The sequence below is a fragment of the Cricetulus griseus genome, chromosome 4 (assembly GCF_003668045.3).
Source record: "Cricetulus griseus strain 17A/GY chromosome 4, alternate assembly CriGri-PICRH-1.0, whole genome shotgun sequence".
Lineage (NCBI taxonomy): Eukaryota > Metazoa > Chordata > Mammalia > Rodentia > Cricetidae > Cricetulus > Cricetulus griseus.
This window is the reverse complement of record NC_048597.1, coordinates 176,633,931-176,658,566: the sequence shown is the minus strand read 5'-3', so window position 1 is coordinate 176,658,566 and position 24,636 is coordinate 176,633,931. Positions and strand designations below refer to the sequence as shown.

General features: G+C 41.0%; 1 protein-coding gene across 5 annotated transcripts in view; it reads right to left on the bottom strand.

The window, feature by feature from the left end:
• Nucleotides 1-23,755, bottom strand: part of Dpp8 (dipeptidyl peptidase 8) — a 50,639-nt gene extending 26,884 nt beyond the window's left edge. For 2 of the 5 annotated variants that reach the window (XM_027411346.2, XM_035443773.1), the window contains exons 1-11: nt 23,252-23,393; nt 20,692-20,825; nt 18,405-18,677; nt 15,592-15,704; nt 14,451-14,624; nt 12,353-12,521; nt 6,949-7,059; nt 4,611-4,739; nt 3,919-3,980; nt 1,199-1,299; nt 227-404 (exon numbers count right to left, since the gene is read on the bottom strand). In XM_027411346.2, the coding sequence (XP_027267147.1) occupies nt 227-404; nt 1,199-1,299; nt 3,919-3,980; nt 4,611-4,739; nt 6,949-7,059; nt 12,353-12,521; nt 14,451-14,624; nt 15,592-15,704; nt 18,405-18,677; nt 20,692-20,707 (1,326 nt within the window). In that variant the 5' untranslated portion in view covers nt 20,708-20,825; nt 23,252-23,393. Of the gene's footprint in view, nt 1-226; nt 405-1,198; nt 1,300-3,918; nt 3,981-4,610; nt 4,740-6,948; nt 7,060-12,352; nt 12,522-14,450; nt 14,625-15,591; nt 15,705-18,404; nt 18,678-20,691; nt 20,826-22,949; nt 23,193-23,251; nt 23,394-23,619 lie in introns of those variants that run through there. The other 3 variants (XM_035443772.1, XM_035443771.1, XM_035443770.1) reach the window with 3 other exon arrangements.
• Between the last annotated feature and the right edge of the window lie 881 nt (nt 23,756-24,636).

Sequence of the window (24,636 nt, the reverse complement as noted above, 5' to 3'; positions counted from 1 at the left end):
TCTACCGGGTGTGTGCAGGGCCATAGCTGCAGTTATTAGTGAGCTGCCACTTCAGTGGTATCTACTTTCTGCTGTATACTCTCCATTCTGGGACCATCATTCCAGCTTGAAGTGTTCACTGTTCCTTTGAATTTAAGGATGCATTTCATTAGCTTGTTAAAGACCTTCACCTGCCTGAGTATCCTGAGAAAATACACAGCCATGTCCAAGAAAAAGAAATGCATACATTTATCCAGATGTCTGTTGTTTCTTCATAGATGATCAGTGGTGTCACAGAGTCAGGCACTGACTCTATGAGTCTCTGTCTGTCCATGGCATCATCTTCCACTGGGATGAATAACTCAGGGGAGATCAGAACTATCTGTAGGTGAGTCTGGGAACGATCTAGTAGGATGGACCAGGCACTGTTCAAAGGAACAAGAAGAAATCAAGAATGAAGCAAGATCTTGGAAATGAATAACCTTCTGTTCTCTCCCTTGTTACCTATCAATTTTATTTTATATATATTTTTTTAGTTTTTCAAGACAGGGTTTCTCTGTGTAGCCTTGGCTGTCCTGGAACTCTTCTGTAGAACAGTCTGGCCTTGAACTCAGACAGCCACCTGCTTCTACCTCCCAAGTGCTAGGATTAAAGGCATGCACCACCACTACCTGACTTATTTTTCTTTTTTCTTTCCTAAAGACTTATTTATTATGTATACATTGTTCTGCCTGCATGTATGCTTGCAGGCCAGAAGAGGGCACCAGATCTCATTACAGGTGTTTGTGAGCCACCATGTGGTTGCTGGGAATTGAACTCAGGACCTCTTGAAGAGCAGCCAGTGTTCTCTTAACCTCTAAGCCATCTCTCTAGCCCTTATTTTTCTTTTTAAAGACAGGGTTTCACTATGTGACCCTTGGCTTCCCTGGAACTCACCATGGAGATCAGGCTGGCCTTGAACTCACAGAGATCTATCTGCCTCTGCTTGCTGAAAGCTAGGATTAAAGGCAAGAGACACCACACCCAACAATTATTCCTATAATCACAATATAATGTGCTTATAGGACTGCAAATCTGTACATTCATGGAGTTCAGGGAAAAGGCCTGTGAGGAAATAATAGAATGCCAATTTACTTGGGAAGGCAAAGCCTACAGCAAAGACATTTAGAGTTCTGTATCCTAAATTAGTGGTAAGAAAGTGACAATTTAACATACGCACTATTTTCCCTCTGGAGTCCATCCAGCTCTGGCAATATATTCGACTCCTTCAAACAGAATCTCAAAAGGTTGAACCAGTTCTTTATCTATGACATCTATAATCTAATAAGAAGAAAAGGGAATGGTTACTACAGAAGACAAGAGAAAATAACACACTAATCTACTTAAATTATCTTTTCAGACAAGGGTACTTAAAAGGGCACAAAGTTGACAGTGAAGCCAGCAGTCAGTCAGGGGTTTCCTGTGTTGGTACTTTCTATACCCAGGACAATTCTAGAACAAGCACAGACATGATTTCAAAGTCTTCCTTTATACTAACAAAACCCTTGATAATGAATGACAGGCTCAAATTTTGCTCACTTCAGGTCTAGAATCTAGGAAAAGTAACACCCCTTAAGTCCCTCTACTTCAGTCTAAAATATATTTGTGTAATATCTGAAAAAAAAAAAGACTTGATAGGCATTTTTTTTCCTTTAAACGTTTAGTAAACACAACTCAAAAAAAAAAGTAATTAAAAAAAGTGGAGTAGGGCAGTAATGGTGCACGCCTTTAGTCTCAGGGCTCAGGAAGCAGAGGCAGGCAGATAACGGTTAGTTCAAAGCCAGCATGGTCTACAGAGCAAGTTTTAGGACAGCCAGAGCTGTTACACAGAGAAATCCTGTCTCAAAAAACAAACAAAAAATTGGTCCATAGTAGGGCAGTGGTGGTGCACACCTTTTGTCCTAGGACTTGGGAGGCAGAAGCAGGCAGCTCTCAATGAGTTTGAGGCCAGTCTGGTCTACAGAGCAAGTTCCAGGACAGCCAGGACTACACAAAGAAACCCTGTCTTGAAGCCAGCCCCCACCCCCGAAAAGAGATTTGAATAGGTAGCCCTTCAAAGATAAACACAGGAAACATTAGCCATGGTGAAATGCAAATCAAACGGCAATGCACTACTGCTTATAAAAGGATGACTGTGACAAACAACAGGGGCAGTAACAAGTGTTAGAATGATGTAGAAAAACTAGAAACCTCATATACTGCTTGTGGGAATATAATTTTCAAAGCAGCCTGGCAGCTCCATAAAAGATTAAACAGAGCATTATCACATGACCCAGCCATTTTCCCAGGTATACCTCAGAGAAACAAAAGCATAAACCCTTACAAACACTTGCATATACATGTTCCTAGCAGTCTCTCTCCAACTCCTTCTTTTGACTCTCTCTCAAATGATACAGTCCCACTATAAGTGAAAGCTGATCTTAAACTTGTGATGCTCCTGCCTCAGCCTCCCGTGTACAGACATTGTTGCGGTAACAGGAATATGTCACTGTCTAGCTTCATGACAGCTTTCCTGTTTTGTTTTTGTTTTTTGTTTTTTTCAATACAGGGTTTCTCCCTGTAACCACTCTGGCTGTATTGGAACTCACTTTGTAGATCAGAATGGCCTCGGACTCACAGAGATCCACTTGCCTCTGTATCTCAACTGCTGGGATTAAAGGTGTGAGCCAGCACTGCCTAGCAACAGCTTTCCTTTTATGAGGAAAAAAAAAATGGTAGCAACCCATTTGATGAACAGGTATAAAATGTGGTATATCGCACAAAGAAATAATATTCAGCAATAAAAAGAAATAAAGGGGGCTGGAGAGATGGCTCAATCAGTAAAGTACTTGCCTGACAAGCATGAAGATTTGAGTTTGGATTTCCAGTACCCTGGTAAATGGCAGGCATAGTAGTACTGTGCTGTTTCAACACTGGGGAGGCAGAAATAGGAGGAACCCTGTAGCTTTCTGGCTAGCCAGCCAGTCTAGCCAATCAGCGAGTTCCAGGTGCAGTGAGACTATCTCAAAAAATAAAATGAAGACTGGAGAGATGGCAGTGGTGGTGCACACCTTTAATCCCAGCACTTGGAAAGGGAGAGGCAGGCAGATCTCTGTGAGTTCGAGGCCAGCCTGATCTACAGAGTGAGTTCCAGGACAGCCAGGGCTACATAAAGAAATCCTGCCCCCCAAAACTAAACACTCAATCCCCCTGGGGTGGGGGGAAGAATACTTATTTTTAGGTATGTGTACGCATGCATTTATATGTGGGTATGTTCACATGAATGTAGATACCTATGGAAATCAGAAGAGGACATCAGATCCTCTGGAGATAGAGTTATAGATGGTAGCAAGCCTCCTGACAGGTATGGAATTTGGGTCTTCCACAAGAACAGTATATGCTCTTAACAGTTGAGCCATCTCTCCAGCTGCCCTCAAATCTGCATTTTAACTAATTTTGTGAGCATGTCCAAATGGAAAGCAGGAGTACAAGAGAAATAGGGGTTATTCAATCCACCACAGATGTGATATACACCCAACACAGAAGGTAAACCACTGTTTTACATTTTGCAAAGAGCACAAAGTATTTGCATATGTGCAGAGGCCAGATGACTTGTTTACTCCTCAGAATTTTTTTGGAGACACAGTCTCTCATTGGTCTAGAGTTCAATAAGTAGGCTAGGCTGGCAGGCCAGAGTATTAGCACAGCTTTTCATGTAGGTTCTGGGGATTTAACACAGGTTCTTATATATCCCTCCCTGAAGGCCTCATATGAGTGCTTTCAAGGAAGAAAACTAGGTCAACCTGTAAATTATGAACCACAAATATCTCATCAACTTCAACAAGTAGACAAATAAAATGCATCAAAGTGCCTCCTAAACCAGCTAGCCAAAGCACAGAGTGTTCAGTGCCTCACACTTACCCCTCCTTCAGCATCAACAAGTATCTCTGACATCTTGAAAGTGACCTTTGGGTTTGCTGTGCCTTTAGAAAAAAACATGAATGAATAATAATGTTCATAATTACTCCAACCAACTTCTTCTGATAGGTGTCCTTCAGATTTTAGTTAAGTTAGGAATACTGTATATAATTGGGGCTTTATTGTGCAAAAGTCTTAGAACCTATCTCAAATTCATGAGTAGCAAACAGGAAAGAGGCTAAAACTAGAAAGAGTCAGTATAAAAAAAAAAGGAAGTTATCTACTATTTTTGTATCGAAATGTTGCAAACAGCAAAGTGGGCAAAAACAAACAAAGAAAAACCCAGAACAAAAGTCTGTTAAAAGTCTTTGACAGGGAGGGATACTTTCTTGCTGATTTCCCAGTTTTGTAGGCACACCCACCTCCAAAAACAATTAAAGATTCAAAAGCTATACTTAATGAACAAATAATCTTTATGAAGGCTGTTAATGATCAAGCTGACTATACATTTGAATGACTGCAGATTTCATTTTTTGTTTTTGAGACAAGATCTCATCTAGTATCTCAGGCTGGCCTGGAACTCCTAACAACCCTCCTACTGCCACAGGCTTCCAAGCACTGGGACTACAAGCATGAGCCACCCCACCACACCTAGAGGGAAAAAATGAATAAATAAGAACAGTGGAATACAGTACCTGTTTTAGGATAGCGGAATGAATCTGCCCTTCTTGTTTCCAACATGGGGGATGTAACATGAATAATTTCGACCTCAGATTCATCATTTTCTTCATAGAGAATTCTAAGAATTTTACCACCACTAGGAGCTTAAAAGGAATTTAGGTATTGAAAATTTAGAATAATTATTACAGAATACTCATCATTCACTAGTCCCTTTAAAACTAGGTGTTTTACTGAAGGAATAATTTAGGCATACGACAGACCACTATTATGAATTAGTGGTACTAGAGACTGAATTCAGATCTTTGAACATGATAGATAGGCTAGTATCTGCCAGGCTGTGCTACCTTCAAAACAGAAAATTTTAACTACATTTATTTATTCACTCTGTGTGTGTATGTATGTAGGCCTTATTAGTGGCTTACAGCTAAAAGTCTGAATAGTTCTTTAATGGAACATGAAAAATATTTATTTAGAAGTCATATTTGAGATTTGGACATTTTAAAATGTAAATGTTTTGCCACAATTATACAGAACAAGACTGTGACATAAATCATTCAACACAACTAAAGTCTTTAGCATCTTCTAGAAAATGTTGTAACGTTAATTAAATAATCTCTTCTTAAGGTGGGATGCATGTGGAAGTCAGAGGACAAGTTTTTTGTTGTTGTTGTTTTTTCGAGACAGGGTTTCTCTGTGTAGCTTTGGAGCCTATCCTGGAACTCGCTCTGTAGACCAGGCTGGCCTCAAACTCACAGAGATCCACCTGCCTGCCTCTGCCTCCCGAGTACTGGGATTAATGGTGTGCACCACCAATGCCTAACCCAGAGGACAAGTTTTGAGAGTCAGTTCCCTCCTTACACCATGTGAGTCCCAGGGAACTGAAGTCAGGTCATTGGGCAGCAGCAAGTGCCTTTACCTGCTGAGCCAGCCTGCGGGACCCTGTGCTACCTATGCATGAAAACTTCCGCATCTTTACAACTGCAGGGCGACTTCAAAGTCCCTTCTACTAGGACTTAAAGTTTATCCTTTTAGCAGGGAAATAATATGTGCATGTGTTTAAATATATATATAGTACACACACACACACACACACACACACACACACACACACACACACACGGGAAATATTTTGAAGGATTTTGACATAATCAAACATAGTATTTCCTATAAAGTGCTAAGAGTTTGAATGGTTGTATTGAATGGTTTCTGACAAAATCTTATTCTGTATAATTATGGGAAAATGTCTACATTTTAAAATAAAAGTCCAACTCTATGACATGGATTAAAATAGATATTTTTCATTGTCCTCTAAAGAAATGTTCAGATCCTGGTGGCACATGCCTTTAATCCCAACTCTTGGGAGGCAGAGGCAGGTGGATCTCTGTAAGTTGGAGGCCAGTCTGGTCTACAGAGCGAGTACCAGGATAGGCTCCAAAGCTACACAGAGAAACCCTGTCTCCAAACACCAAAAAAAAAACCAAAAACCAAAAAACAAAAACCAACTGCTGCTCTTCCAGAGGACCCAGCTGGGTCTCCAGCACCCGTGTAGCATCTCACGACCAACTGTGACTCCACTTCCTAGGATCTATAACTTCTTCTGACCATTGCAGGCCCACACCCACACCACACATGGTACACTTACATACATGCAGGCAAGCACACACACACAAAATTAAGAGTAAATAAATCTTAAAAAATAAAAAGGAGCTGGGCAGTGGTGGCACATGCCTTTAATCCCAGAACTTGGGAGGCAGAGGCAGGTGGATCTCTGTGAGTTCAATGCTAGCCTGGTCTACAGAGTGACTTCTGGGACTGGCTCCATAGCTACTGAGAAACTCTGTCAAAAAAAATAAATAAATAAAAATAAAAAGTAAAAAAAGAATTAAAGTACATAACACCTAAGAAATACTGCTTCATAAATTGTGTTTCCAATTTTGTCTATTAAATACATGAACACTTCACATGATTGTGAGTTTCTCACTGGACTGTGGTTAGACAGGGTGGGCTGATCCTTTAAGCTTCTCAGTTACTGGTTCACACATACTCATCTGTTCATGTCATTAGTGGGGACCTTATCATAATGCTGCTTGACCTTACATAGGCCAGCTTTCTAGATGAAAACTGGCAAGCAGAACCTGAGGTGCTGAGACAGAAGGTAACCGTTTCTACCAGAATTCATGTGTGTGTGTTGGGGGGAGGGGGGGATAAAGACTATCTTTTCTGAATAGCTACTAGTACAGTCTAATTTTCATCACTTTTTCATTTACTATCCCAGCTTTACAGTCGGTACAGTCAGCCAAATGACAGTCAAAACCTTTAATACTTCAAGTGACCTGTGACACACTTGCTTACTTCTTTCAGCTTGTGGACACCACCAGTAGCCTGAGTATCTATCAAATTCTTCTTGAAGAACAAAGGTAGCAACTCCAGCTGATCTGGGATCCTCTTCCATGTTGGCTAGCTCTGTACAAACAAAACAGGCAAAAATTATCCCTCAAACTTTTTTTTTCTTAACAATAGGACAAAACAAAATGATTCCATCACTTCTAAAGAAAGGTAGCTTGATGGGGGATGTCCTTCTGTATGCTGTGAATATATGTTTCTCTTATTAATTGATGAATAAAACTGTTTCAGCCAAAGGACAGGCAGGATGTAACCAGGCAGGAAGTACAGGCAGGGAGACCAGACTAGGAGAATTCTGGGAAGAGGATCGCAGAGAGCGAGTCTCCAGGGAGAAGCCATGTAGCTACTGGGAAGGTAGGATGCTTAGGCATTACCAGTAAGCCATGACCACGTGGAGATACACAGATTAATAGAAATGAGTTAATAATTGAGAGAGAGCTAGCCAATAAGAAGCCTGAGCAACCAACCTAACAGTTTATAATTAATATAAGCCTCTGTATGTATATTTGGGACTGAAAGGCCTCGGGACCTGGCAGGACAAAAACTCCCATCTACAATAGCTGATTGTAGTAGTCAACCATGGAGCCAAAGAGATTGAATTCAAATCTGGGCCTCACCATCTATCTACCTATTGTATGACCTTGTGCAAATTGTCTCATTCCATGGTTGCATGTCAGTGGTAGAACTCAGCATATGCTTGGCTCTAGTACCCTTAGCACCAATAACTACCTAAACAAATAAATCACAGAGACACTATTATGTAAGATTTTATATCATGTTTACAATATAATTTGAATGTGGCTTGTTTTTTGAAAATCATCTATGTTTTGACATTTGTCAGTACTTAAGTTCTTGTTTGTTAAGTAATAGTCCATCAATTCTATGGGTTCTTTTCTTAAGACAGTGGGTAGTTTGAATAATAATGGACCCCAGTCAGTGGAACTATTTGGAAAGATTAGGAGGTGTGGTCTTATTAGAGGTGTGTCACTGGGGGTGGGCTTTAAGGCTTCAAAAAGCCCATTCCAGGCCCAGTCCCTCTCTGCCTGCAACTTGTAGATCCGATGTGAGCTCTCAGCTACTGCTCCAGCACCATACCTGACTGCCTTGCCTGCCCCCACACTTCCAGCCATGTTAACCATGCACTCATCCCCTGTAACCGTAAACAAGTTCCCAATTAAATGTTTCCTTTTCTAAGTTGCCTTAGTCATAGTATTTCATCACAGCTATAGAAGAGTAACTAAGACAGGCAGGGTCTTGCTATATGACAGGCCATGGCTGGCCTAGAACTCACTATGTAGACCAAGCTAGCCTTCATCTCAGAGACTGGCCTGCCTCTGCCTCCTGAGTGCTGGGATTAAAGGTGTAGGCCACATGTTGGGTCACGCTGTGGATCTTTCATCCATTCTTCTGCTGACATATGGGCTGTTTTTGGTTACTGTGAATAAAGATAATGTGAACATTTATTTTTTTTTAAAAAATAATTTATTCTTACTTTATGTGCATTGGTGTCTTGCCTGCATGTATGTCTATATGAGGGTGTCAGATCTTGGAGTTACAGTTGTGAAATACCATGTGGGTGCTGGGAATTGAACTCAGGACCTCTGGAAGAACAGCCAGTGCTCTTAACCTCTGAGCCATCTCTCCAGCCCCCCCCCAACATTTATTCTTACACATGTGCATTCATTTCTTTTGAGCAAATATCTTGGAGTCAAGTGGCTGGTTAGTGGAGTGAGTTTACCTTTGTGGGGATGCATTTCTATTATTTTACACTCTTACCAACAGTTGATATTCTCAATCTTTCTCACTTTTGCTTGTTTACTTGGTGAGCAGTAATATATCAGTATGGTTTTATTTTCTTTTTAACGACAGGGTTTTGCTATACTGCCCAGGCTAGTCTTAAACTCCAAGTAATCCTCCTATTTCATTCTCCTAAATGCTTGGATTATAGGCATATATTACTGTGCCTTGCACAGGTAAGATTTAATTTTCTTTTCTCTTTGTTTTTGTTTTGCAAGATTGGGTTTCTCTGTGTAGCCCTGGTCGTCCTTGAACTCACTCTGTAGACCAGGCTGGCTTTGATCTGCCTGCCTCTGCCTCCCCAGTGATGGGATTAAAGACATGTGCCATTACACCCAGCTTTAATTTACCATTTTTGATCATTGTGTGAAATGAAAGTGCAATAAGAACCAATACTCCTGAGTCAAGTATTTGGAATTCAGAAGCTTCATATAGTGCACATCTACGATGTATTATGTAACATCACCAGCAGCACAACTGGATAAACTGTAATCTAATAACCCAACGTTCCAGCAGCAAACTGAAGGGAAGGCACTCTGAGCAGGGCAAACGTTATAAATACTCTCAAGCCTGTTCAGGTCAGGTTTTGCTACCAGCGAGTTTTTGCTACCAGTACCAAGTTAATGATGACAGCGTGTTTAGAACTTTCTGAAACATGGAATTAGTAAAAGAGCTAAGAGTGCTGCTGGGTTTCTTGGATCCTTTAACTACAGCAAACTACACTGCCAACTTTCTATCTATTCTGTTGCCCTTTAGATGTGAGGACAGGTACCATTGCTTTGTGTCTCTGCCATTTATTACAAGTTACTAACTGGATAACTGGTATCACCTTGTCTTCTCAACAGAGGGTAACTGGGGGCCATAAGCAGTTCTTTTAAATTCCTCCATCATATTGAGCAGAGAATAAACACACATGCACCCTGACAGATCAAACTCACTTTCTAAGGTGGGCTTTCATCACAACCTACTATGACTAACATATTGGCTGACCATGTTCCCTTCCTCCATCCCTTTCTATCTAAAAGGACAGTTCACAGCCTTCACTATGTTTCAACCACAATTCTGAACACTGCACAAAAAATAATTAACTCATTAAGGCTTCCTGAAAATCCTGTGATTATACTCAGTTTATTCACATTTTTACATATATAGAACCAAGAGATACATTAATTAATTTGATGAGGTCAGAATTAATGAATGGTAAATCAAACTCAGATAACCTGGTTCTGTATTATTTCATATTCTCTGCCTACGCTCTTAACCACTACACTAATACGAGAAATAATAAATACACCACACATCTACATGAATAGTAAAGAAAAGAGTAAAAAAAACTATAACATCCTCCAGAACTTTCTACTTTAAATTTTGCCAATCTTCACAAATTCCCTGTAGAAAACAATTTTATGAAAGAAAGAAAGCCAGGCATAGAGGTGCACACCTTTAATACCAGAACACTTGGGAAGTAGAAGTAGGCAGATTTTTAGAGTTCAAGGCCAGCCTGGTCTACATAGTGAGTTCTGGGACAACTAGGGCTACAAAGATAAAAAGAAAGTCTGTCTCAAAAAGAAAAAAAAAAAAAGATTTTAAAATGCTTTATTTCTGACAGTTTTTGAGAGAACTTTGTAGTCCCAGTTTCAAATATAGTAAGTAGTATATAGTGTTTAGTGTTTGTTGACAGGATGAAAAAGGGCTTAAATTTTCAACAGACTTGTGACTCCAGTGATGGCAGTTGCCAAGTTTTGGTGTCATGGCCTGTAGTTTCTAAAACCCTTTATGTCTTGTACAACCACAACCACCCGGCTTGACTGCTGAAGTCTCCCCATTGAACCCCACCAGTACTGGACAACTGAGTGCTTCAACTCCTCACAAAGGCCATAGCACCTTTCAGAATAAGACCTTTCTTGCACAGCTCCCTTTCTGGAACACTTTGCTAAAATGCAGACATTACTTAAGGTCAGTCACATTGAGCTAGGGGAAGTCTCCCCAACCACTGCTTCTCTCTCTTTTTGTAAAAATGATTTAATTGTTTTCTTTTTTTTGAAAGATTTATTTATTTATTATGTATACAGTGTTCTGCCTACATGTATGCCCGCTGGCCAGAAGAGCGCACCAGGTCTCATTACAGATGGTTATGAGCCACCATGTGGTTGCTGGGAATTGAACTCAGGACCTCTGGAAGAACAGTCAGTGCTCTTATCCTCTGAGCCATCTCTCCAGCCCCACTGCTTCTCTTGATCCTCAATAGTACTCCACATTTGGCCTACTCTGTATTGCTAATTTCCATTTAGCTGCTTGATGGCCAGCATCACCTTATTCAATATGTACCCTTGCCACAGTTCTTCTTTTATTTTTTTAAATATACTTTTAAAAAATTTATTTATTTTTATTTTATGTGCACTGGTGTTTTGCCATGGGTGCTGGGTCTCCTGGAACTGGAATTACAGACAGTTGTGAGCCACCTTGTGGGTGCTGGGAATTGAACCCAGGTCCTCTGGAAGAGCAGTTAGTGCTCTTAACCACTGAGCCATCTCTCCAGCCTGACATAGTTCTTCTTAAAGGTCGGTTCCCTTAAGATCCTGTTCAAATATCACAAGCTGCAAATGCTTAAGTCTCTTTACATAAAACACCATAGTGTTTCTGCAGAACCCAAGTGCATCCTTAAGCAGACTTTAATGAGATTACTTAATTACACTGTAGACAATGTAAACAGTTATTACACTACATTGCTTGGAGAATGACCAATAATAATGTCACAAAACGTCTGCATGTGTCCATTACAGATACAGCTATCACAGGCCTAACTGCACATAATATACGATAATGAGATGTATAGTGAATGACCCAACAATGCCAGAGACGGTGAGGATGGAGAAAATGGTGGGAAGCTGCAGGAAGGCCTTATTTACATGTGAACTCAGTCCAACAATCAATCTGTGAAACTTTTTCTTGAGACAAAGTTTCTCTGTGTAACCCTGGCTGTTCTGGAACTCACTCTGTAGACCAACCTGGCCTCCCTCACTAAGATCCTCCCGCCTCTGCCTCCCAGGTGCTGGAATTAAAGGCACCACTATGCCTGGCTTTATGTTTTTTGAGACAGCATTGAACTTGTATTCCTATTGCTTCAGACTCTGTTTGTCATCAACAAAGCCTACTTAAAAATTTCCACAATGCACATGGCTCTTCCACATTCTCTTGTTTCCTATTATAACAGTAGCTAAACAGGCTTTTCAAAATGGGGAGATTGTTTTTCAGGCAGTTTCTGATGATGTATAACTGGTTTTCCTGTTTATCCATCAAACAAGTCTCATTTTCTGGGCTAAAAGAACAAGCATAGCAGAGATGCACTGTGATGATTGAAAATGGCTGAGAAGAGAGTGGCATTATCTAAGGGGTGTGGACCATGTATTCTCTGTCCTCCATACCTTTCCATTTTTAAACACCTGAACTTAAAAATAAAGACCACCCAGATTGCTTTAATTTCAAAATGGATGTAAAATGAAAACCACTTCCCACACACGTACCAGCAAAGCCAGGCTGCAGAGCTCTGCCTTACCATTGTGCACATAGGTGATCCTCCGTTCTTCCCTGGTTACCAGGTTCGATATCCAGATATCGTTGCTGTGGATGAAAGCTATCCAGTCTGGATCAGCAGGGCATAATTTTGGATCCATCCGTATATTGGGACAACTAGTTTCCACTAAATTGGGTCGTAAAGGTTGTTGCTAGAAAAATAAACAACATTTTAAGGTAAGCTATCAGGTTGACAAATACAAATTTCTTTTCTAGCTTTTTTTTCCTGGAAGATGGATGGAATTTCTAACAAAATGTCCATAACAGCTGCATCCCAGAAAAAAATATACTTTCAATTGGTTTAACTTATTAAGGACTCTTTTTTAAAATAATGAATGGAAAAGTTAGGGGTAATAGATAATAAACACTATATTACACACCAAGACAATGTAACAGTATTTCGTGAAGTTTGCTGCTCAGACTATTTAATGAAGTAATTATTTATCTGTTGTACAGGGTTTCTTTGTGTAGCCTTGGCTGTCCTGAAACTCACTCTGTAGACCATGCTGGCCTCAAACTCATCTGCCTGCCTCTGCCTTCCAAGTGTTGGGATTAAAGGTGTGTTCCACCACCACCATCACCACCTCCTTGCTTGAACTTTTTTTTTCTTTTTTGAGAGCAGTTAAGAGCACTGGCTGTTCTTCCAGAGGTCCTGAGTTCAATTCCGAGCAACCACATGGTGGCTCACAACCATCTGTAATGAGATATTGCTCCCTCTTCTGGCCTGCAGGCATACATGCAGGCAGAACACTGTATACATAATAATAAATCTTTTTTTAAAATGTAACAAGGCATAGTAAAATGACTCAGCAGGTAAAGGCTCTTGCTGCTAAGACCAACAACCTGAATTCAATCCCTTGGTCCTACATGGTGGAGTAAGATAACGGTACTGCAAGTTGTCCTGTGATCTACATATACCCTGTGGCATACATACACTCAGGAGGCAGAGGCTCTATGGATTTGAGGTCAGCCTGGTCTACAGTCAATGCTACACAGAGAAACCCTGTCTCAAAAAACAAAACAAAACAAAACAAAAACACAAAACAAAACAAAAAAATTAGCTTTTCAGGGAAACCAAAAAATAAAAGATCTTGTGAGAATATCTTCCAAAATCTCCCTTAGCACATAGAGAAAATGGAAATTAATGCCATTTTCTCTATTGCCCAACACAGAAAAGATTTTGAGCATTTTAAAAATTGTATCTTGGGGCTGAAGAACCTATACTGCTCTTGCTCGTTCAATTCCCAGCATGTGTGTCAGACAGCTCACAACTACCTGCAACTCCAGCTTCAGGAAATGTACCCTCCAGCCCCTAAGAACACCTGCACTCCCATTCTCCCTCCCCCAGATATATGTACTGAAAATCTATTAACATTTCTAAAATTTTATTTTTATCATTTTTAATTATATGTGTGTCTGCCTATGTGCATGTGAGTGCAGGTACCTGCAGAAGCCAGGGGATTCCCTGTGGCTGGAGTTACAGGCAGCTCTGAGCTGCCTGAGTGGGTCCTGGCAACTAAACTGCCATTTCTACAGTGCCCATCTGTTTTCCTTTGTTTGTTTAAGATTTTATTTATTTATTTATTTATTGCTTTGTTTTTCAAGACAGGATTTATCTGTAGCTTTCAGAGGCTGCCTGGAACTCACTCTATAGATCAGGTTAGCCTCAAACTCACAGAGATCCGCCTGCCTCTGCCCTCCGAGTGTTGAAATTAAAGGCGTGAGCCACCACCACCCAGCAAAATTATCAACTCTTTTTTTTTTTTAATTTTATATATTTATTATATAATACAGTGTTTTGCCTGCATGCCAGAAGAGGACACCAGATCTCATTATAGATGGTTATGAGCCAACATGTGGTTGCTGGGAATTGAACTCAGGACTTCTGGAAGAAGAGCCAACACTCTTAACCTCTCAGTCCTCTCTCCAGGCCGAAATTATCAACTCTTAAAAATTAACATTAATTTCTTAACTGGTGGGTAAACTGACCCTTTTGGTTTATTTGTTAATTTCCTTTCTGATTTGGGTACAAATTCTCTTTAGGACACCAAAAGAGTTAACACATAATAACTGTAATTTACCGTAAATCCGTGTGGGCCTCCATCTTTGATATGATAAATTCCACTACCAGCTTGAAACAGGAATGTCCCGCTTCCTGGGTGATAATCATAAGCTGCGATTCCCACGGTTCCGATTCGCTTCCTTTCTCTGAGGAGCTCTTCCTCTCGAGAATACATCCCATAGTCTAGTGTCGCCTACAACAAAAGGAAAGTCACCCATTCTAGTCTTCCAAGAACTAGTCTTTGTAATTTGCTGAAATTCTAGCATCTCTTCAGTGCTTAAGTCTGTACTGAGTGACTCAGAAATTGCCAGCTACTCTAAGCAGATTAATCTCAGAAACTCTCATGAAATTTTGAGTAAAGAACCATTTAATCACTATTGCACACATTAGAAAACAAGAATAAAATCCATCATCTCAGTAGTGAAGGCCCTCTATAGTCTAACCATGATCCAGTAGCTTTGTATACAGTTAGTGTAGAGCAGGGATCTCCCTAGCTGCCTTGATAGGAACTGAACACAGTCGTTGAGCATATGCTGGGCAAGCCAAGAGAACAGTGTGTGTGGTGGGGTACTAGCCAGCCTCAAACTTCTTGATCTTCTGACCTTTCGACCTCCACACTTTCCAAGTACTAGGATTATAGGCTAGGGCAAGTTCCAGAAAGTACAGGCAAGAGGATTGCCAGAAGTTCAAGGCCAGTCTGGTTTACATAGTAAGCTTCAAGACTAGTCAGGAATACACAATGAGACCTTGCCTCAAAAATAAATAAAATAGGGCTGGAGAGATGGCTCAGTGTTTAAGAACATTTCTTGTTCTTTCAGAGGACCTGAGTTTGATTCCTGGCACCCACATTAGATGGCTCACAACTATTTGTTAACTCCAGTTCCAGGGGATCCAATACTCTCTTCTGCCACCTATAGGTACCAGTCCTGCACATACATACTTGTAGGCAAACATCTTTGCAAACTAAAATATTTAAAATAAATACTAAATACCAAAAACTTGAATTGTAATATTCTATATCAGCCATGTAAAAGTAATGAAATATTTTAATACCTTTTCATTCACATTTACTTAAAATATAAAGCCCTAGATGAATTCTTGCCCTGAAATAAATGAAGAAATATATACCAAATCATAGAAACAAGAATAATTGTCCCAACCTGAAAAAGGTCCAAAAGAGGCTTCCAAGAAAGCATTAAGACTGCTGCTCTGTTGATGGTTTTAGGGATTTCAGAATAAAATAGTGTATTTTCTCTGTTCTCACCAGACATGGCTATAAGGGGAAAAACAAACAAAGATCCAACACATAATACTATTTTGTAATACTGTCCTTATTACAACAATCACAAATATATAATACCTTCTACATATTACAATGTTTTCTATTCTACTGGAACCAAAATGATGTTATTAAGTAGAGTGTGCACATGCCTTATGCCTTGGAAATTTTCTTGAATGAAAACAATGTTTCAAGCTGGGCATGGTAGCAAACACCTGTAATTTCAGAGCTCAGGAGGTAGAGGCCTGAGAATCTGAAGTTTGAGGTCAACCTGGGATAACTGAAACCTTGTCTCCAAAAAGAAAAAAATGTAAGGAAAAGAACAACAAGCTCACCAAAGATTCTGTGGTGTCAGGGCACATGTCTACAATTTCAGCTCTCAGGAATAGCAGGATTATGAGTTAGAGTCCAATTTGGGCAGATGGACAAACAAAACTAAGAAGTAAACATAAAAACAACTCCCCAAAGTGTCACAGGAAAAGTGCTTCACCCTGATAATAAAACTTTAAGATTTTTATTTGTGCCAGGTAATGGCGGCACTTGCCTTTAATCTCAGTACTTGGGAGACAGAGGCAGGCAGATCTCAGTGAGTTCAAGGCCAGCTTGGTCTACAGAGCGAGTACCAGATTGTTTCACAGAGAAACCCTGTCTCGAGAAAACAGAAAACAAAACAAACAAAAAGATTTTTTGTGTATGAGCATGTGCACACACACTCATGCATAAATGTGTACCACATATGTGTAGATGCTCAACGAGATCCCTGGAGCTGAGTTTCAGGAGGGCGTGAGGCACCTGATGATGTGGATATTATGAACTGAACCTGAGTTCTACAGAACAGCAGCAAGTACTCCTAACCTTACCTAACTCAGATAATTGAGCCATCTCTCCAGCCTTGATATTCAGATCCTAGTTCATGTAAAGACAAAACTTATTAAAGCATGTAGGACAACATAAGAGTTAAGACAACCCATTTTTTATTTTGTTAGTTTTGGTAAATAACAGATGAGATTTCAGATTAGAAATTCTCTTCTTTCTTAACTTTATTTTCTTAATTATCTAAATTGTACATAGAAACAAAAAAGTTCAACTTAATTCCAGTTTTACTTCATTATAAAGTTCTATGATTGGAGGCTGGAGAGATGGCTCAGCGGTTAAGAGCACTGACTGCTCTTCCAGAGGTACTAAGTTCAATTCCCAGCAACCACATGGTGGCTCACAACCACCTGGAATGAGATTTGGTGTCCTCTGCTAGCCTGCAGATAGAAGACTATACACATAATAAATAAATAAATAAATAAATAAATAAATAAATAAAATCTTAAAAAAAGAAAAAAAGTTCTATGATTGTAACAATGTCTTTGGAGTTTCAAAGTATATACTAGCTGGGTGGTGGTGGTGTACACCTTTAATCCCAGCACTCGGGAGGCAGAGGCAGGTGGATATCTGTGAGTTTAAGGCCAACCTGGTCTACAGAGTGAGTTCCAGGACACCCAAGACTGTTAAACAGAGAAAATCAAAAACAAAAAAAACCAAAAGAACCATAACGGGGATTGGTGTGGTGGCACATGCCTTTAATCCCAGCACTTGGGAGGGGGAGGCAGATTTCTTCAGTTCAAAGCCTGACAGTGAGACTGCACAGTGAAACCCTGACAACAACAACAATAACAAAAGTACAATAACAAAAGTAACAATAACAACCGATACAGTGATGTTTCACTGTAATTTCAGTATGTGGGAGGTGGAGGAGGGAGGGTCACGAGTTCAAGGCCAGCATCTCTTACACAGTGAGTCAGAGATCTTGCAAAAACAATGATTACAGAAATACAAATTCTACAGCCTTTTTATAGGAGACATTAAGCAGTATCAATAAAAATTCAGAATATACACTTTGTCCAAGCAATCCCACTTTCTGACTTAACACAGTGATAGTTACTGCCTTGACTTTTCATTAAAAGTCTATGATTAGCCAGCCGTATGTGCTCGCTCGCTGTCTCTCTCTCTCTCTCTCTCTCTCTCTCTCTCTCACACACACACACACAAATAAACTTAATAAAAATTTTAAAAGGAAAGAAAATTAGGAGCTGGGCATAATGACACACATCTATAACCACAACATACAAGAGGCAAAAGTTGGGGGGGGCAAATGTTCAAGGAGGCTATGGTGTAACTCAGTGGTGGAATGTGTTCTTAACATGCACATGGCTTTGGGTTCAATCTCCAGCACAAAAAAGGAAACACATTAAACTAGTAGACAAATATATTTAATTCAGACAGGTCTTAAGCATGGAATACATGGACTCAGGAAGAAGAGACCAAGACTTGGTTGAAAACAATGAAATCTGCAGCTGCTAAGGATGGGAGCAGGACCAAGGCTTTACAGTTTGTCCTCATGTGACCATTTTCAAGGAAAGGCATTTCAAACTAGCTTTAGGAAGAATCAATTCTCGGCTTAACTTTGACTTTGTCAAAAAGATCATGGGTCAATTACCTGCTGCCTGCAAGTAAAAATATAGCTAATGAGATTAATCAAAATTAATACAGCCACTGAACAGAAGTTCTTCAAATTAAAAGTGAGTTTTTTTTCTTTAAAGGAAACAAGCCACATATTTGCTTACTACTGAAATAGAGTCTGAATTACAGTTAGTCCTGACTTGAGGAAATGCCTTCTTTCAGAAAGTGTAACTTCATACTCACCAAGATAGTAGACCCTGTCTGAGTGAGGGCTATCTGGATCTGTCCTCTTCACAAACATAAAGTCATGAGGTGCCTTAGCCATCATGTAGCCATGATATTTTCTGGTATCAGCAAGCAGCTTTTTAAGCTGACTCCAAGAATATCGTTCGACATAAAACGGCTCCAGTTTAGGTCGATCCTGTGATTCAATAGTTCCTTCCTCACACTCTGCAGTTTCAAATATCTCAACACCCAGCTGTTCTGTTTCCATTGCTGCTGCCATGTTGCATTTTCCTGGAAAAACAAGCCACAAGAAGCCGTTCAGAGGGCTGTCTTCTATTTTATTATCACAATGACAGGTACGGAAAAACCAAATAAATAAATAAGTCGTTCAACACAGCTGCTTTGAAACCTAATAAGAAAAGCAATAGCAGTGTCCTCCACCCCCACCTCTGTGCTCAGTTTCAAAAAGATTTTTTTTTTTAATTGAGGTCATGTTAATTTCACAGTGACTATAAATCCCTCCAGGGAACTTTTTATAAAAGGTTCTCCTTGGGTATCTCTTGCCAAAATTCCTTTTCCTTTCCCACACTAGAAGGAAACAGGCCACATGCCAGTTGGCTGCTACAGTCTACCCCAGAGCATGTCAATACAGAAGCTATGTGCCAAGGGAGGTTAAGTGTTTTAGCATTTTAAAAAGTAACACTTCTAACAAATGCTGATAGATGTTTCTAAAATGTAACAAATTAGCATAGTAACATTGTTACAAAACAACTTATAACTTAACTAGGGCAGTAACCTAAGAAAATATATTGTTTTCTTTTACAGACAAGGACTCCACAAACAACTAAACACTTACAAATTGATACATTCTGAACCTTCTGCTCCTCTGTACACACTATATCAAATACTTGTGGTACTTAAATTTTACTGATGATTCATGATTAGTCTTCCTGATTATGTAAGGTCTATTATCATTCAAAAAAGAAAAATATATTATCTTTAAGTAGCTTTAATTAGTTGAAGTAGTTAATGAAGAGAGCATATGGTATTCCCATCAGCATTTTATAAGTGAACCCAATTACCAATTCAATACCATAATTATTTAATAGCTTTGAGAACTGATTGTACTTATTTTACAAATCCAGAAGATACACTTTCCCCCTTCATCTTTCTGATATTTAAACTAACATGAGCAAAGTATGAGAGAAAAATAACCAAAATAAAAATGCTATCATAAAACCATGTAGAGATGAAGCTCAGTTGTGGGTTCAATCCCAGTTCCACAAAAGAAAACAAACTACATATGTAACCACATTTCACATAATCAACTCCTCTTCCAACAATCAATACATGGCTGTGTATTTAATATGATGTCTTTCTTTTAAAGCTAAGCTTTGCAGGTTAACATCAATTCATGCAGAAGTTATCTGCAACTAGCAAGATACCAGAAGGTGTGGGCTGTCAGTCCACCTAACTTGCATTACTGGTATGCAAAGGTGTTGAATTGTGCACAGGGAACACTGTATCATTTCCCTTGTTACAGTGCATGATACTGTCACTTCAAGTAGAACAATGACAAAGTAGAGTAGTCCAAATACTGTTACATCAGGTATAGTTGTAACACTCTCATCACTGAGCATCCAAGGTTCCACTGACTAAAATCTGGTAGTGAATTAGGCTTTTAGATCAACTGGGACACAAGTGGCAGTATGTGAAAGTGGCAGTTGTTGGCCTACCTGAAAGCTAGTGGAGGCCCACTGTCAATCAAATATGTCAAAAGACCTAGTTTTCTGATGGAGCAATGGACTAAAATTAAAAGAATCTATACTAATCTGACTCAGTTCTCTTATGTGTATAATTCCATTTCCACTCCATCCCTTGCAAGTATAAGACCAAATAACAGAAGAGAGCAGCTCAGAACAGACTTGCAAAGCCTTATTGCTCAGCAGGAGTAATTACCAACTTTAGAATCCTTCTTTCTAAAAACTTACATCAGTCTCTATTTAAAAACTAGGAATTTCTGAATGGACTGTGCTATTTGTCTTCACACATGTATCATTCAAATGACATTCTGCCAGTCTGTTCAGAGTAAATATTTATTTGGCCCTTTCTACAACAAATATTGTGCAATTTGCACAAATGTGCAACTAACTTCCAGAATTCCCCGACATTCTATATACAAACACATTCTCAAAATATGTGGCCTGAATTTTTTCAAACAGGGTCCTGTCCATTTTCCCAGCACAGTAAATATACCACACTGCCCCACCAACCTCTTCACCTATGGACCTTCCCTGGTGCCTACCTGATTGTATTTTCATCTGCTCAGATCTCTACTTTCAAAGAGATCATTGTCACTTGGCCCAACTTTAAGCACAGATCTCTCCGTTCATCCTGATCTCTTCTCACAGGAATCTTTCCTTTTCTCACCATCCAATCCTGCTTACCAGATAAGAGATTGTTGATCATTAAAATGGACCATACATGGCCAACAAATAAGCCTAAAAATCCCAAAATGGTATTAACTGATAGACTTCCTTTTAGTGTAATATGTAATAGCTGAATTATTTTGCATCTCCAACTTATCAAAATCCAAGGCAGGTCTTGAATTCTCAGTCCTCCTTCTTTAGCCTCTTGAGTGCTACAATTACAGGCCTTTGCTAACAATTCCAGCCCTAAAATTACTTTTTCCAGAAATGTATGGCTCAAATTGAAGCTTTAAGTCCTAAGAACAATGTAAATCTTGAGGCCAAGACACAGTAAAGAGATAAATTATAGAAGGGCTTGAAAAATTGCAAAAGTGGGCTGGAGATGGCTTAGTGCTTATAAGCAAGTAGTGATATTGGAGAGGCCCCAAGTTCGGTTCCCTGCACCTACTTTTGGCTGCTCACAATCACCTCTAAGACCAGTTGTCAGGGGAATCCAACACCTTTAGTCTCTAGAGGAACTGCACTTATATGTACATACCCTCACACATACACATAATTGAAAATAAAGTTGACAATAAATTGAAAATAAAATAGATGAGATGCCAATTGTAAAGCTTTGAAAGCGGCAGATTCAGTTTATTTCTAGGGCCAGGGAATTGGTTTAAAAGGTAAAAGCGCTGGGTGGTGGTGGCAAATGCCTTTACTCCTAGCTTGGGAGGCAGAGGCAGGCAGATCTATGTGAGTTCAAGGCCAGCCTGGTCTACAGAGCGAGTGCCAGGACAGGCTCCAAAGCTACACAGAGAAACCCTGTCTTGAAAAACCAGGGGTGGGGGGTGGGGTAAAAGCACGTGAGGCAGAGCCTAAGGATCTCCTGAAAGCCAGGAAAGTGTTGGCCCACCTGTAAAACCAGTACCCCTAATGCGACAAGGGAGGCATAGAAAGGATTGGCTGAAGTTGGAGGGTCAGCTAGTCTGGAGTATGCTGCAATTGAGATTCTGTCTCAGCAAAGTGTAGTTTGGGAGAAATGACTCCCAAAAGTTATCCTCGGATTTCCACATGATTCACAAGACATGTGCGTGTAGAGCCGCAAGCACACACAACACAAAGATATAATTTATTTCTATGTGCCTATGTTCCTTTTACATGATGTCTTATTGAGCTGGTGAGAGAATTCAGTACAATAAAAGATGTCCATTATAGGCAGAAAGGGAACCTGAATTTAATCATCTAAATTGTGTTCATTTGTCTGTTTAGAAGACAGGGTATCACTCTGTAGCCAAGGGTGGCCTTGAACTCAAGATCCTCTTGCCTCAGCCACCCAAATGCCGGGGTTACAGGTGTACACCACCATAACCAGCTAGAATTTTTGACAAGGTAAAGAATGTCTTATTCATTTTTAAGTGCATTCCATTTTTGCTTTCTTTTCTCTCCATATTACTGAGAATAAGTGAGATGGGTAGCTTTTCTGGAAAAATAATCACTAAACCGGTTGATTATCTAGTTTAGAAAATAAAAATTGTGTGTGTGATTACATCTTATTTGTTATCAGTTTAGACTCCAAGCTCCCTATTATTCCCTCACATGGGTGACAGAAAATTGAGAAAAGCTATGTGGCAACAGGAGGGTAAAAAAAGTTAAGACAGCAGCAACAGGCTAAGATTCAAGACACCTCAAAGCGCAAAGCCCCTCACTCTGAGAATGGGATGTTGGGTTAAAAAGAGCTTTGTGATTCTTGGGGTGTGGTCCACTGAAATGGCATCCCATAGTTTTTACGGTAAGGGCCAATTAGACGTCCAAGCTCTGCACACCTCACTGGAGCCTAACCATTTCACTCTTTGGCGTCTACAACTGAGAAAGTTTATCAAGGCAAAGAGCTTGACAGCTATGGATGAAGGAGGAGGAAAGGTGTGGTAGGGGATGTGTCGAGGAAGGACATTAGGAACACCAAGGCTTAGAGTGTAAGCAAGCTGGACAGGAAGGGCAGGACCCTGGTGCGAATGGATGGGTGGAACAGAATGGCAGCGAGACAGTGAGCGCGGAGGAATGGATCTAGAGTGAAGCAGGAGGGAGGAAGGAACACCGGCTGGGGAAAAGCAGCGAGTCCGAAGGAAAATCCCATCCGCCACTGGCGGACCTCAGGCGAACCCCTTCGCCTTCGCAGACTTCCGTTTCCTCCTCCGTAAGCCCGGACCGTCCCCGGCATCCCAACCCGAGCCAGGCTCTATCAAGATAACGGACGTGCGAGTCCGAGCGGGCAGCAGCCAGCGTTCAGGGGCGCCTAGCGAACGTTGGCGGCCTCGCAATCCGAGTGCGCTTCCTCTTCCGGCCAGCGGGACCCAGCCACCCGCTCTGCCCCACGGAAGCGGCCCGAGGGCGGGCGGCCGGAGCACCGCGGCCTCGCGGGCGCAGGGGAGGGAGAGCGGGCGGATACTGCACCTTCCCCCCGGGCCCGCCCGGACCGTCCCGACGCGCTATGGAGCGGGCCTACGCCGCTTCATGCCGCGCCGCCTCTGCTCCCGTCCGGGCCACAGCAGCTTCCTCGGCGGCGGCACCGGCGGCACCCAGGCGGCGGACGAAGGGGCTTAAAGGCGGCGGCGACCGAGACGGCGGCAGAGGCCTCGGCACTTCCGGTTCCTGGAGCCCCGCCCTCCGACGGGGGAAGGCTAGAGGCCGGACCAAGAAGGATGACGCTCGCCACTGCGCGTGATGGGGCCCAACAGCGCCACCGAGCGCTCGGAGGAGGTGCGCCAAGTAGAATGCCTGACTGGAGGGAAAACTCAGAAAAGGTGCAGGCAGGTACTTACTGAAAATCCTAAGAATCAACAAGCATTCACCCCAGCACACAATCAGTATGTCTATATTTTCTACTCAAAGTAGACAGACTCCCTGTTCACGGGCTGAAGACATGACTGGGCAGGTAGAGGCACTTGCTACCAACTCTTGAGTTCAGTCTCTGGGACCCACAAGATTTCAGAAGGAGAAAACCGGCTCCTTCAGGCCTCATGTTCTCTGTCCGTCCGTCTGTCCGTCTGTCCGTCTGTCCGTCCGTCCCTCCCTCCCTCCCTCCCTTCCTCCCTCCTCCCCCATTTGCATTAAAGCAGGAAGTCAAAAAAGCAAAATCCCTGCCTTTTTGAGATGACAGAAGCAGAGAGGCTATGACTTTGGAAACATCAGCATTACACAGTAATGATGAAAAAAGAAAAAAAAGAAAAACCCTGAATTTGGATAGAGAATTTTGTCCTTAATGTAAAAGATCTTCAATAGGCTGTCCAGTATTTATTTTATTTTATTTTGGGGCCAGGGTCCACCCCGTAAAATAGGTACAACAACATGTCACTTAGTTGCAATGAAAGAACAATGTTTATGACACTGATACATTAGAAATGGAGAAATAAGGCCCAAGGGTAACTGTTATAGTCAGAGGCAGATCAAGAGAGCTTTCCTAATCCACACTATAAGTTAGATAAGGGAAAGTAGTGTAAGGATAGCTGGGAAAGTAGTAGGAGGAGACCAGATCGGAAGAGAAACTAAGTCACCACCCCCGACTCCACCCCACTCCCCACCCCCCCACCCCCGTTTCTGTTACTATTGTGTGTGGGAGTGGTGTGTCATTGGGATTATTGTAATGGCATTAATGATCCGAAGGCAGCATGTCCCATTGCACAGTGTGTACTGACCCACTGTAAGGTTAAATGAGTCTCCACTCAAGTTTTTTGATGTTGAGCTCCCTGAAAGAAAGGACAGTGTTTTTTCTCTAAGTATCCCTTAGGAAATTTCTGACCTCAGAGCAGGTTTTAAGACTTTAAACACACACCCAACTC